We start from the raw sequence: 14,821 nt of genomic DNA, 5'->3' as shown, positions 1-14,821 counted from the left end.
GGGTTTTTAAAGTCAAGAGACATGCGGATGGTTCCATAGAACGCTACAAGGCACGACTTGTTGCAAAGGGCTTCAAACAGAGGTATGGTCTTGATTATGAAGACACGTTCAGTCCAGTCATCAAGCCTACTACCATTCGCTTACTCCTGTCTCTTGCTGTTACTCGTGGATGGTTCCTTCGTCAGCTTGATGTGCAGAACGCTTTCCTACATGGCATTCTGGAGGAGGAGGTTTATATGCGTCAGCCCCCTGGTTTTGTTGATCCTGCACGTCCTCGTCATCTCTGTCGTCTGGTTAAGGCACTGTATGGACTGAAACAGACTCCTCGTGCATGGCATGCCCGCCTTGGCTCTGTTCTTCGGGCTCTTGGGTTTACTCCCTCCACTGCAGACACTTCGTTGTTTCTTCTTCAGCGTCCTGAGGTTACGATGTATCTCCTGATTTATGTTGACGATATCATTCTCATCAGTTCCTCTGATTCTGCTGCTGATCGTCTTGTGGTTGCACTTGGTGCTGACTTTGTTGTCAAGGATTTAGGTGCTTTGCATTTTTCCTTGGTATGGAGGTTTCACGCTCTTCTGCTGGTCTGACTCTTACACAGAAGAAGTACTCCTTGGACTTGTTGCGTCGTGCTGGCATGCTGAAATGCAAACCTGCTGTCACTCCGATGTCTGCTACTGATCGGTTGTCCGCTCTTGATGGAGACTCTCTCTCTCACCTGATGATGCTACTGAGTATCGCAGTCTCGTTGGTCGTCTGCAATACCTTACTATTACCAGGCCTGATATCTCCTATGCAGTCAACCGTGTGTGTCAGTTTCTTCATGCACCCAGGACATCCCATTGGTCAGCTGTGAAGCGTATTTTGCGTTACATCTGCCTTACTGCCTCCTATGGTTTGCTTCTTCAGCCTGCACCGTCGTGTGAGCTCTCAGTTTTTTCCGATGCAGATTGGGCTGGTAGCCCTGATGACAGGCGATCCACGGGGGGATATGCGGTATTTCTGGGTTCTAACTTGATCGCCTGGAATGCTCGTAAGCAGGCCACAGTGTCTCGCAGTAGTACTGAAGCTGAGTATAAAGCAGTTGCTGATGCAACTGCTGAGATCATATGGGTACAGTCTCTGTTGAGAGAATTGCGAGTCTCTTCAGCTCGTCCTCCAGTTCTATGGTGTGACAACATCGGTGCAACATATCTTTCATCTAATCCGGTGTTCCATGCTCGGACGAAGCACATTGAGGTTGACTATTATTTTGTTCGGGAACGTGTTGCACAGAAGCTACTTTGTATCAAGTTTATCTCATCAAAGTATCAACTTGCTGACATCTTCACGAAGCCTCTTTCACAACCACAGTTTATAGGCTGTAGGCGCAATCTTAACTTGCTTTGTACTTCAGTCCATACTTAAAATTGAGGGAGGGTGTTAGACTGTATATATATACGTAGTCTCTGTATAAATATTATAACATTGTATTGTATCTCTTGATACCTCTATATAATGAGATAGCCACATTTCATTTAGGGTGTCGAGTAGTTTTCCAAAATACTTTGTTTTACAAGAAGCAGGCTCAGAAGAAGCGGCATGCGATGCGCCCCCTCGGTCCCTGTTGCACGCACTGGCACGGCGTGCCGCCATGGCATGGCATGCCGCCGTCGTCTCCCTCGGTCCCCTTTTGCCTCTTTGGATCTCTTTCGGTTGGGCCTCCCTTTTCCCCTTTCTCTTTCTGCTTTCCGGGTGGATGCAGCCATGCCCCATGCATCGCCTGCGCCATGGCGACGCTCGAAACGTAACGCACCAGCTGCTATGGACGGATATGACCGAGCACGGTCGGCTCCACTGCGATCGGCCTTCCTGATCCGTCGTTCCTCGAAACCTATAGCACGTTAGCTTTTCATTATCTTCTGATTTTGTTAATGGCGTCCGACGGGCTGAGGCTCTTGGAGCTTGGAGTAACTTTGCAGCAACCGATATCATATCATGCCGGTGCTGCAAATATGCTGAACTGGAAGTCCTCTTGTTCGCACGAAGGAAGAAGCCTGCTCCTCTTTACAGATCACCGCCAATGATCGCGGCATGCGTGCTGGTCTGTTCTCTTCTCTTCTCTTCTTGCTGTGTGCGTGCAGTGAGAATGTGAGCATCATGTGCCCAAAGATTCAGATAGCGTACGAACTCCGAGAAACAAAAAGAATCCGAGGATGGATGCAGCAGATCCAAGAAACCCAGAGCGGAGAGCAGAGCAGCATCATACCTTCGCATCAAAATGTGCGCGGACGGTTGGATTTTCGTATCGCTTTCGCTTTTCCTCCCTCCTTTGACAATTTGTTTGACGCAGGTGTGACTGGATGATTTTCGTTCCGGACCTACTACGATTTAGGCCCTATTTGGTTTATAAGTCCTAAAACTTTTTTTTAGTCCTAATTTATAAGTCTCAAGTTTCTAAAAAGTTACTACCTTCTTGGGACTTATAAGTCTCTATAAGACCATATTACGACTATAAGTCTCTATAAGTTCCTCCTTGAGAGTCTTATTTCATAAGTTCCAAATGTCTACTTTAAGTCCCTATAAGTCCCTCCTGTTTGGTTTAAATGGGACTTATAGAAACTTATTTAAGTCCCTAGACCAATAAGTCTCTGGAAACAAACACCCTCTCAGTTTCCAAGGCCTGGGCACCGTGGAGCGCCATCGGACGAAGGCAACAACCCCAGGTCTAGGCCGTCGTCCTAGACTAGCAGCTGCAAGATGCCCCTAAAACTTGCAGTGGGCGCTCGCTCACTTGCTCATTGCTCTGCTTTTTACCTTGGCTCTGCTATGCTGCTAGTGGATATTTTTTTTTGGTTTTGAAACTGGATAGTGAAACTAAGCATTGTTCAACTGTTAATTTAAAAAGTAGCAAATTGTTTTAAAAGTTCCTGAAATAGAAAAACCACTCAAGCATTCAAGTATTTATGAATCAGCGAGCAATAGTATGGATCGGAGGGAGTACTCAAGTATCTAAAATAATTTTCATTAAAAAATTTAAAAAATGTTCACCAAATTTAAAAGTATTTGTGAATTTTAAAATTGTTCATTAACTTGAAAATATTCATGAGTTTTAAATAATGTTCACGGATCTAAAAAAATATTAGGGCATTGTAAAAATGTTCACAAAAAAAGAAACACTAAAAAAATGAGAGGAAAAGTAAAATAAAAATAAGATGGAATCTTCCAAAAACCATGTGGGAAGGCTCATAAAGTGCGTCTAGTTGGTCCTGTCCATTGGGAGACATCGCTTCATGAGGTTGTGCGTTTTATACCAAATGGTTGCAAAATGTTTGCTGGATGCTCCTATTTACGCTTTTCACGGAAAAATACACCTAAGCAGGCATTGGGCATTTTCTTGATGATGGCTGCTTGGCTCTGTTATGCTGTTATCATTTTTCTTTTGAGTTTTTGAATAACTTAGTGAAATAAAAAAGATTTTAAAAAGTTCATATTTTTTTAAAGTTCACATATATATATAAATATTTAGGAAATTTAGAAAATGATCGCAAATTATAAAAATATTTTGGAAGTCTAAGTAATGTTTACAAATTTGAGAAAAATAGAATGAAAAAGGAAAAAATAAAGACCCAACCAGATAGAAAATAGAAAAAAGGGTAAGAAAAAACCGGCATGATCTTCTAGAACCTACCCTAAACTATTTGTGAATTGATGAACATTATTTATGAATCAGCGAGCAATAGTATAGATCGGAGGGAGTACTCAAGTATCTAAATAATTTTCATTAAAAAATTTAAAAAATGTTCATCAAATTAAAAAGTATTTGTGAATTTTAAGATTGTTCGTTAACTTGAAAATGTTCACGAGTTTTAAATAATGTTCACAAACTTAAAAAATGTTCACGGATCTCAAAAATTATTAGTGCATTGTAAAAATGATCACAAAAAAAGAAACACTAAAACAATGATAGGAAAAATAAAATAAAAATAAGATGGAATCTTCCAAAAACCATGTGGGAAGGCTCGTAAAGTGCGTCTAGTTGGTCCTGTCCATTGGGAGACATCGCTTCGTGAGGTTGTGCGTTTTATACCAAATGGTTGCAAAATGTTTGCTGGATGCTCCTATTTACGCTTTTCACGGAAAAATACACCTAAACAGGCATTGGGCATTTTCTTGATGGTGGCTGCTTGGCTCTGTTATGCTGTTAGCATTTTTCTTTTGAGTTTTTGAATAACTTAGTGAAATAAAAAAAGGATGTTAAAAAGTTCATATTTTTTTAAAAGTTCACATATATATAAATATTTAGGAAATTTAGAAAATGATCGCAAATCATAACAATATTTTGGAAGTCTAAGTAATGTTCACAAATTTGAGAAAAATAGAATGAAAAAGGAAAAAATAAAGACCCAACAAGATAGAAAAATAGAAAAAAGGGTAAGAAAAAACCGGCATGATCTTCTAGAACCTACCCTAAATCATGTGAGAAGGTTCGTAACACAATGCGTCTATTTGGCCTGGCCCATAAGTGAACACTGTGTTGTGTGATGGCATGTGTATTCGAGCAAATGGATTCAAAAGTGCCTAGCAGCCGGCGGTAATGAGGTTTTGATCAAGTCAGTCGCACATGCTATACCCACATTCTCTATGTCATGTTTCCTCCTACCAAGAGAACTCTGCCAACCATTGATACTATGCTCACGAAGTTTTCGTAGGGGGTAGGAACTCTGCCAACCATCAATCCTAGCAATGCTTGCTAAACAAGCTTGGCGGTTAACTAAGGCATCGATTCCCTAAGATGAACCACGTTAACAAATTACACTATCATGCCTCATGTAATTATCTAGTCCTCAGATGATCGATAATGCGCCCTAGATTAATTCTTGCAGTCCACATGATTCCTGCAAACAAAAGAGCATTGGCATGAGCATCAATACGATATTGTGAGCTACCCGAAACAACTAACATAACCTTGAGCATTCACATGAGCATCAATACGATACCGTGAACAACCAGAAACAACTAACACTATTTATATATTCCAAAAAATAAACAATTCCATCACTTCTTCCCAAATTACTAACGACGAAACTTTTATTAAATCGTAATGTTGCTGCTAAATTTTTGACACATATTTTCTCAATCAGTGTCTCCAATATGCACAACACTCCCAGGGCAAATTGCCTCGTTAGTTCACGAAGCTCTCGCACTGTCAAGAGGTTGCCCACCCCACGATAGTTCCAACGAAAGGCGCCCCCTAGTCTGCTCCATCCAACGTCGAAGAAGACACCATGCCAAACCGTATATCGATATAGCGCTAGTGGGTGAGGTAAAAGACACCAGAAAGGTCCAACCAAGGCCCCTGGATTTGGTCGTACGAAAACAATGTTGACTGTGGCTGAAGATAAGAGGAGAAGGGACTCAACACCGTGAGACAACGAGAGAAAGCTAAACCCCAACAAGTGGGAAAAAACCAGCGAGACCATGACGCCTGAGCGATGATTCGATCAAGCACCACCATTTCGACCGAAATAAGTTTTTATTTGAGAAAATACATGAAACCACAAAATCCCACCCTCTGGTGCACTTGGGCATGCCTAGTGCGAGGGCACGGGCATTTTCTCAGTTTATCCTTTTTGTGCCTTTTTAACTTCAAAATTGTTCATGATTTTTTTTAAATCTAAAAAAAATCAAGAAATGTTTAGGGTATCAATATATGTTTTGTATTTCCAAAAGATATTCGTATATTCAAAAATTCTCACAAAAAATATATTTTAAATATAAAAATATGGGATAAGTATGTTTTTCGTCCCTCAACTATATTGAAAGTGTAGAAATCGTCCCTCAACTTCAAAACCAGCAAAGCTTGGTCCCTCAACTTCTTAAACCGGATAACTTTAGTACCTGATACCGTTTTGGGTGGTTTTACAGTTGGCGTGGCATGGTTTTGACTGATTCGGATGGTTTCATTGATGAAGTGGAGGCTTCCGGTCACAGATGAGAACACTGGAAACCATGTTCGCCAGCTGCAGTCTGCTACTACTCCGCACGAGCTCCCTTTGACCACACAGAGCTGCCATGCCCAGCTGGCTGTAGCCGTCGCACCACCAGTCCACCATTATCACCCGAAGTGTACCTGCGTCCGTGCTTGCTGATCGATCAGCACTCCGCCTGGTTGCCGCATATACCGAGCTCGCGTCGTGCTGCCCGGACAACCATCGAACGCGATATTCACTCAGTCGCCACCATCGCCGATATGCACATGCAGTTGCGCCTGTGTCGGCTTCTGGTCATCCGCCCCAGCATGCTCGCCTGTCTATAGCAGCACAATCACCCTGGCGTAGCTACCAGCCGCCCGTCGTCATTGGGGACAACATATAGATCATGTGAGTTATTTGACGAAATGTATGTGTTACGGGCACATAGGGTGGTAGCTAGGCTAGGAGACCACGACTCTCATGGCCGGGACACAGGTGACGCACCACGACATGTTGTTCGCAGGTAGAGTACATGCATGGTGCTCGCATTTTCGCCATGGACGTGGTCAAGGACTCAAGGGTGGCAGCCCATACGGAGTTGGCACCTTCGTCGGCGTCGAAGGCAGCAGGGAGCCGAGCAAAGCCAAGTCACGTTGGTAGCATAGCAGAAGAAGCACATCGCCGGCCTATCACGCGGCCATGTGCATGCTACAGCAGACGATGGACTGCGCGGTATTTACGAAACCATCCAAAATAGTCAAAACCATGCCATGTCATCAGTAAAACCACCTAAAGCAGTATCAGGGACTAAAGTTATCCGGTTTGAAAAGTTCAAGGACTACGTTTTACTGGTTTTGAAGTTGAGGGACCATTTCTATACTTTGGATATAATTGAGGGACAAAACATATATTTATCCCTAAAAATATTAATGAATTTATAAAAAAATCTTCATGAATTTCAAAAGAGGTTCAGTATTTCAAAAAAAATCATAGATTCAAAAAAATATCCACAAATATAAAAAGTATCAAATTTCAAAAAATGTTTGCAAATTCTAAAAATGAACAAGTATTTCAAGGAATATGCACTAAAAAATTGTTCACAAATTTCGAAAATTGGTCCTAGACTGAAAGAAATGTTTCTGAATATATATACAAAATAAATTTTTAAAAATATTGAATTTTCGAAAAATCTTCACAAATTTCAAAGTAAGTTCTGGATTTCAAAAAATGTTCCCTGGATCACAAAATGTCCACGAAATTTAAAAAGTTTCAAATATTAAAAATAAGTGCAAATTCTAAAAATGTGCGAATTTCAAAGAAAATTCATGTAAAAAATATTCACGAATTTCAAAAAGGAGAAATCCAAATTGAACACAATGGTCGCTAATTTAAAAAATAATAATATGAACTTAAAAAATATGATTATTTCGTAAAAATAGCAGATTTAAAACATATAAATTTCTAGAATTGTTCACAATATCAAAAAATGTTCACGGATTAAAAAAAATCACAGTATTTTGAAGTATTGAGAATACTTGGACTGTTTGGCTGGTGTTGCATATATCCACGTAAATTGGCTAGCTAGCTAGCCGTTTTCTCCTTAGCTATCCAGTTGTTACAAACTCAACGGCCATGCACAAAGGCCACCCCACATGCACAAATTTTGAATGGCCATGCACAAAGGCCACTACCAAACTGCAACGAGTATGCCCATAGTTGGGCCTGTAGCTTACCAAAGAGGAGGCAATCGAACTACCACAACACGACTTGTGTCACCTCATGAACTCATTGGCACTCTTCCGGGTTGCTGTCAAGGGGCATCCGGAGCTGCGCCTGGAGCTAGGATCTAACAGCCCGCAACACGGCGTAGCAGGCGGGCGCACCACGTGGAGGTGCGCATAAACTGGAACCGTGCGGTCAAGCTCCTCCCAAGCATTACTTCAAACATATGACCAGCATGACACGTGATGCATCAAGTAAGAAAGGAGGTGGCTTGGAAGCGAACGAAGAAGCAGCGGCGAGACTATCTCCAGCTACGGCTTGGAAGCGAACGAGGAAGAAGAACAAGACGGGCCTAGTTTCTTGCCTGTTCAGTTTAAAAAAAAAGAGATTCGGGTTTTTTTTTAAAACAGAGGAAATACTGTGTTTTGAGAAATACTATAGTATTAAAACTACAGTTTTTTATGAAAACCAAACAGCTCACTGTAATTAAAACCATGGTGTTTGAAAAAACTGTAGTATTCTTCAAATACATAGAAAATGCAGAGCTATCAAACAGGGCCTGAGTGTGTCTCATGACCGTGAGGTATCGAGAAGGAGCCAGTCCACCGTCGCCATCGGCCATCTCTCTCACCTACCACGGGCCCATGGGCCCGCGGTCGCTCGGCAGCCGCGCGTCCGAGAAACATCCTCCTCTTTAGCCCATTTAGGCCCATGTGAGCCCACCACTCACATCATTCCGGTCCTCATATGCGGTGACGTACGTTTCCAGCCGCAGCGCTAGCACAAGAGAGAAATTAGGCGAGCCAGGAAGCGAGGCAGCAGCGTCCGTCTCCCTCCCTCGGCCGACCCCCCACCGCATCGCCGCCGGGCCCCTCCGCCGCTCAGCCGCCGGCATCTCGCCGAAGGGCGCTTCGAGCTTGCCGGATCGGCCCCGCCGCCGCGGATCCAGTACGGGTTCCCTACTCCCCAGACCCCCCCGCGTCCATCAGTTCTCCGTTGATTGATTTGACCCGATTAGATTGCTTTCCCCGGGTTGAGATTTGGTTTCATAGACTGAATCGTGATCGGGATCGGAGAATCTTGGACGCGGTTTAGTAGGATCTTATCGGGATTGAATCTTGATGGAACGAGTGATCGCCCCCCTTTGTTAGCTGCGTTTTTTTTTTTTTTTGCGAAATGTCTCGAATTGTGAAGTTGGATTTGGGTTGATGCCATACAGACCCATTCAGTAGTCTGCTAATGTGTTTTCTGGATATTTTGCAGCCGAATTTGATGCTGAGTATACAGTGAAATGATGTACACATGCGTCCTCACTTAATCCAACATCAGAGGCTGATTTTTGTGGATTGCTTGAGTAGAACTGATACCTCACTATGTTAGATAGAGGGCTCATAACACATGTGATCTGAACATAATTCCTGTGTTTTAGTATCACTTCCTCAACCACAACGACATGGGATTTAAATCGTTCCTCACTAGAGTCAGGCAAGAAAGTAATCCATTACGCTACAAAATCCAAGTTTTAAGTGGGTTCAGCACTTAAGTTGGATGAACAAAGGTGAATACAGCATAACTGGTTTAACTCATGAGTTGTAGGAAAGCTTGTTGGAATGCCAATGTCAATTCATAAGGACACACTGAATGCAAAGTGGAAACATGATGCAGAAAAGAAACATATGATATGTTTGGTTATATCTATCTGATTGTATGTAAAGGTATTGCGTAATTAGGATCACCTTAAACGTACTACTCCTAATCAATTTATGATCATTATTTCTTTAGAAAATATCAAAGTTGAAGCCAATGTGGTAATAATCTGCCTGGTTCAACATGCAGTGTAATTTATGCATTTCTTTTATTTTGGTTTTGCTCATACCAAGCAGATAGTCAGGTGTCCTGTTCCATGTGACTGTTTATGTTGTTGGGTGCCATGTCATTAATCTTGCATTGCCAATCTTTGGTCCAGATGGCTCTTAATGAACGCCTCAGCAAATTTAAACAACAGCAGGAGAGATGCCAGACAACTCTATCCAGCATTGCTGCAACCCAAGCTTCAACCACAAAGTCCCACAATGCTCCAAGGTCTAGACCAGCAAATGCCCCGTCAGCTCCAGCAAAACAGATACAGGCTATTAAATTCTCAAATGATACTGAAAGGCTTCAACACATCAATTCAGTGAGGAAGTCTCCTGTTGGAGCACAGATCAAATTAGTTATTGAACTGCTTTACAAGGTAACTTGCCAAAAGTTCAACTTGATGGGATTACCTCATCGTCCATTATTCCACCCCATGCATAGTGCGATACGTTTCTCTGTTTTCTGTTTTGCCTTGCAAAATAGCTAGTAGTATTAATACCATGCAGAGCAAGTTGTTCTGAGCCTTATAGGACAGCAGGTGATTTGTTGGATAGGTTTCACTGTTGCTTATGATGTCTTTGGGTTAGAGAAAAATGTACGGTGCTAATTATCTCTGGGTAATGATAAAACGACCAGAACAGTGATGTCATATGATATTACTGTTGCTTTTAGTGACAAATAATATACAATTGCACTCTCAATTATCAGATACTGGTGGTCCTAACGCAAAAATAGAGATGTTTATTCAAGTCTGAAAAACGATTCTGCACCTTATTTCACATATTTAATTCATGATGTCTTTTCAACATATTACCTTAATGAAAGACTTTGTAGTACAGTAACAAAAAGAACGTTCTCTTACAATTTTTTGTCCTGAAATATATGTTATAATGTGTTCTGTGTAAAATAATACCCCTCTTTTCTTGTGAACCTGCAGACAAGACTTGCTTATACAGCAGAGCAAATAAATGAAGCAACATATGTTGCAATTAATAGTAACAAGGCAGTCTTTGATAGTCTGACGAACAATCCCAAAGTACAATTTGATGGGAAGCGTTTCTCTTACAAGGTAATTGCATCGAGGATTATTTTGTTACACATTGATAAATGAGATAGTTATTTTCCTTTGTGAAAGACTTCGTCTTTCTCATATTAGGTTGCATATTGACCCGCCTTTTGAAATTATGCAGTCCAAGCATGATTTGAAGGGGAAAGATCAATTGCTTCATTTGATCAGAAGGTTTCCTGAGGGTCTTCCTGTTGTGGAGGTCAAGGATTCATATCCAACCGTATTGGATGATCTACAGGTGACTATATTGTTCTTGGTTTAAGATTTTGAGAAATCTGGTAGGTGCTACATTATTTTGCATGCTGTGCACTAGTTTGATGGTTGAACTAACTGTATCTGTATTCAGAAACCAAGTAGTCTTATGTACAGAGGTTCAAGACTTTAATGTTGTGATCTTTTAGCGATCCTTGTTTTTGTTTACGTATATGTAAAGTACAGTTAGCTAGGCTTCCACTGGTTATGTTCCAAAATTCTTATTATCTCATAATGCGCAAAGCCACCTTTTCTTGGAACAATTAACAGGGTCTCGAGCTTCTATGGAGGTTAAAATTTAATGTTAGTTGTTGCCTTTGTGTGCACTTCTAGTGGTTATTGGAATGTTTCAATGGTTGATTACTTCACTGCTAGTAAATAATTGAAGTTGATGGATTGTACACAACAGCACAGCCCTTGGGCTAAGCACTAAAATTCGATATTTAGTTAGCTTGAATCAGCGAGGAATATATGAAGTTGATGTGTCCCATGACAGGCAATTTATTTGCTTGGAAACAGTGTTTCTTGGTGTCTGATGGAACACAACCATAATGAATCAGTGAAATTACTTGCAGTACCATAGTGGTGATTCTTTTCTGCAGATAAATAGAGCTGCAAAGCACGATTAGTTAGTTCCAATATACTGAAACTAGGCAGATCGCTTACTGATCAGTGTTAAGTATTGGTGTTACTTGTAGCTTTTGCTCTTTATCGCAATGGTGTGACCGTGTGAGCAAACCAGGAATTCAGCCCTGAAGTCTCGTTTTCTGCTTATAGGCTCTCAAAGCCTCTGGTGATGTGTGGTGGCTGTCAAGCATGGACTCCCAGGAAGACATTGTGTACCCAAATGATCCCAAATCGAAGATCAAGGTCGATGCCGACTTGAAGCAGCTGTACCGGGAGATAGAGCTGCCACGGGACATGATTGACATCGAGAAGGAGCTGCTGAAGAACGGGCACAAGCCAGCAACCGACACGACCAAGCGGCGTGCAGCGGCGCAGATCCATGGCCAGCGACCAAAGCCAAAGGCCAAGAAGAAGCAGAAAGAGATCACTAAAAGGACCAAGCTCACGAATGCGCATCTGCCTGAGCTGTTCGACCTGCCCCGTTGAGCGCAAGAAGCAAATGGGGCATATAGGTTTCAGGGCATTTCTTCATGTTGGAGCTCGCAATAATACTTTTATATACACAATCATTTTTGTTTCTGTGTTACTCTACCATTGGGGAAAATGACTTGATGCATCTCAAAACTTGAAACTGAGGTTGGGATGCTTATGCTTGTTATATATCAAAGTTGTACGTTGACAATCCATTGCGGGTTCCTGTATAAAATATTATAATGAATTGAGATGAACAACAAGCGACCTTGCAATGGTCATTATATCTTTACTTTTATTACTACATGGCAATTTGTGAGGTGCGGTTCAACCGTCTCTCAAGAACCCCTTTATGTAGGCACCAGTGTAATGATGGCAATACCATACTTCTCTTATGAAAAGGATTCGGATCGATTATAAAAGTTCATCAGAAGTACAAATCATCCCTAGGCCGGTGAACGACCATTGTCACTGCCAGAACAAGCCCCTAACGCTAGGGTACTGTTTAGTTAGTTTTGTACTAAAATCCATCCATGATCACTAAATTTGGGTCATGCAGTAACTTTGATCACTGGATTTTAGATTGTCTGATTTACAATCAGTAAGGTTGCTTAAGTGACAGCCATGATGGCATGATCACTAGGGTAGGGAGGTTTGGCTACTGGATTTGCCTAACACAGCATAGAGTGTGAAGAATTCGTACTCCCATGCCAGGTTTGCCTTTGTTAGAGCCCAGCATTGCTCAAACTTTCAGCACGGAACGGGATCCGGTCTGAACTTGTTCGGTTTCACGAACTGATGAGCACAGGTTTTGGTTCAAAGCCATATTGATATATCAACATAAACAAAGAAATGGACTTCAAGTTTCACTCAAGGTTTCAGAAGTGAACTTGTTAGAACATCGAGTGGTTGGATAAGGACAGTCCAGAGAGAATAGCAGAATATACATGTGTATATGCATATGACATGAATGCGAATGATCCATGAATATAACCCCAACTTGTACTTTTTCCAATTTAGGGATTTTATTTTCATAACTGAATTTTCCATGTTTTCCATTTTAGCGGATCAAAAGATAAATAACAAATGATTTTATGCAAAGCAATCATGTTACAGTTGTGAGGGTTTAGCTTATTACAGATTTGGCTCATGCAAGTTATTATTATTATTATTACCAAAAAATTATGATCTTCAGGTGTTTTTAATCTATAATCAGGCTGTGCACCTTGCCCCAGTTGGCCCGTTCGGTCGGCACTAGCCGAACATAGAATTGTAGACTCAAAAACTAAAAGGCCGGGTCCAACTATGGCCGAAGGAACTTAATCACAGTTCTTATTACAGATGTTTGTTACTCTCTCTGTTCACTTTTATTAGACCTTGAAGACATTTCAGACAATGTACAAAACAGCCCATTTTGAGCTGTCTGAAATGACTTAAAAAAGTGAACGAAGGGAGTAGCATGGATGTACATTTTTTCTTGAAGACTCACAAGAATGAACCCAGAGCCATGAAATGGGCTTGCTTCACAAACTGTACAGTAATAATAATAAAAAAAACCGAAGCATTCAGATGAAAAGCCCACACACACATCAACAGCATTCTGGACACTGGTACTGTCGTCCCATGTAGACGATTCCAAGGATTTTGAACTTTACAAGCTTTTATCATGTGCAAGATGGTAAAACATATTCACCGACACCGTCCTGCTTTTTCTAAATCAAGAGGACTGATGGCATACTTTCACCTGCACAAAGGATATGGGAATAAATCCCCTGTTAACTAGCCTAGTGCATAGAATTGAAGGAGAGTAAGCACAGATCTGATGACTGGCGAGCACCATCCATGTCAACCATCTACAAATAACCAACATAAGAGCAATTCAACTTAGAGCTCTATAACTAAATGGAAGAATGCAATTTTTTTTTTGAAAAGAAAATTGTATATACCTTGAATCCTACATGATCATAGAGCCTCCGAGCTGGCAAGTTATCCTTATGTACATGAATATAAATGCTTTCAGCACCTGCAACAAGGGGAGAAGGTATCAGCAGATGAACTAGTATTATCTGTGGTTTTACAATTCCAGACAAGCCTAATGCTTTACCATCGAGTCTTGCAGCATCGATGGCCAATAACAACATGTTGCTGGCAATCCCTTGACGCCGTGCATACTTAGCAACACAAACATTGGTTAAATATCCAAATTTTGGCTGATCTGGCTGATAGATTCTAGAGTAAAATGGTGTGTTTCCAGGCTCCTGCGAATAATTTCCAAATGTAACTTCTAAAGACACAGATAGGAGTAATACAAAGGTATTGGTGCTATTTTCCATACCGCAGGGTATGTCTCCCCATGTAGAGGATGCCTAACACATAGATCTACTGTACCAACAACACTATTCACCACAGTTCGTGTGACGTCATCATTCTTTACCTGCAATATTATTACCGTAGACGAGATGTTAATTAACCGTGAAATAAAGGAAATTATCATCAAAGCAACTTTTAAGAGTGATTGACAATGTAGACCTAAATAATTTTCACAAAAGATCTCTAACAGAAACTGAAGTTTTAACTTGAAGGTTGTTGGGTAGCCACTTTCGCTTGTCTTGATTCCCTCAAAGCATATTTCAGAACTAGCATAACATGCTATTTCGTGAACTAAAAAAAAAAGGCCTAAATAATTTTAAGAGTGAAATAAAGGAAATTATCATCAAAGCAACTTTTAAGAGTGATTGACAATGTAGACCTAAATAATTTTCACAAAAGATCTCTAACAGAAACTGAAGTTTTAACTTGAAGGTTGTTGGGTAGCCACTTTCGCTTGTCTTGATTCCCTCAAAGCATATTTCAGAACTAGCATAACATG

At 41.1% G+C, this 14,821-nt stretch overlaps 2 protein-coding genes across 3 annotated transcripts in view; one reads left to right on the top strand and one right to left on the bottom strand.

The window, feature by feature from the left end:
- Window positions 1-8,394: 8,394 nt before the first annotated feature.
- LOC123084733 (uncharacterized) lies at window positions 8,395-12,244 on the top strand. The gene is made up of 5 exons (XM_044506229.1): window positions 8,395-8,624; window positions 9,643-9,909; window positions 10,471-10,602; window positions 10,724-10,840; window positions 11,632-12,244. Exons 2-5 carry the CDS (start codon window positions 9,643-9,645, stop codon window positions 11,965-11,967), a joined length of 852 nt encoding a protein of 283 aa, XP_044362164.1. The 5' UTR covers window positions 8,395-8,624; the 3' UTR covers window positions 11,968-12,244.
- A 1,204-nt stretch (window positions 12,245-13,448) lies between these two features.
- Window positions 13,449-14,821, bottom strand: part of LOC123084732 (uncharacterized) — a 3,782-nt gene continuing 2,409 nt past the window's right edge. For both annotated transcript variants that reach the window (XM_044506227.1, XM_044506228.1), the window contains exons 6-9: window positions 14,288-14,386; window positions 14,057-14,210; window positions 13,899-13,975; window positions 13,449-13,805 (exon numbers count right to left, since the gene is read on the bottom strand). In XM_044506227.1, the coding sequence (XP_044362162.1) occupies window positions 13,737-13,805; window positions 13,899-13,975; window positions 14,057-14,210; window positions 14,288-14,386 (399 nt within the window). In that variant the 3' untranslated portion in view covers window positions 13,449-13,736. The remainder of the gene's footprint in view (window positions 13,806-13,898; window positions 13,976-14,056; window positions 14,211-14,287; window positions 14,387-14,821) is intronic.

The sequence above is a fragment of the Triticum aestivum genome, chromosome 4A, assembly GCF_018294505.1.
Source record: "Triticum aestivum cultivar Chinese Spring chromosome 4A, IWGSC CS RefSeq v2.1, whole genome shotgun sequence".
Taxonomy (NCBI): domain Eukaryota; kingdom Viridiplantae; phylum Streptophyta; class Magnoliopsida; order Poales; family Poaceae; genus Triticum; species Triticum aestivum.
The sequence above is the reverse complement of the archived record's forward strand: the minus strand, read 5'-3'. Positions and strand labels throughout refer to the sequence as shown.

Bases quoted from the DNA above. Each gene is read 5' to 3' on its own strand.
- LOC123084733 (XM_044506229.1), top strand. From the start codon at position 9,643: ATGGCTCTTAATGAACGCCTCAGCAAATTTAAACAACAGCAGGAGAGA. The intron at 10,603-10,723 runs GTAATTGCATCG...GAAATTATGCAG, and splicing joins GGAAGCGTTTCTCTTACAAG to TCCAAGCATGATTTGAAGGG. The intron at 10,841-11,631 runs GTGACTATATTG...TTCTGCTTATAG, and splicing joins CCGTATTGGATGATCTACAG to GCTCTCAAAGCCTCTGGTGA.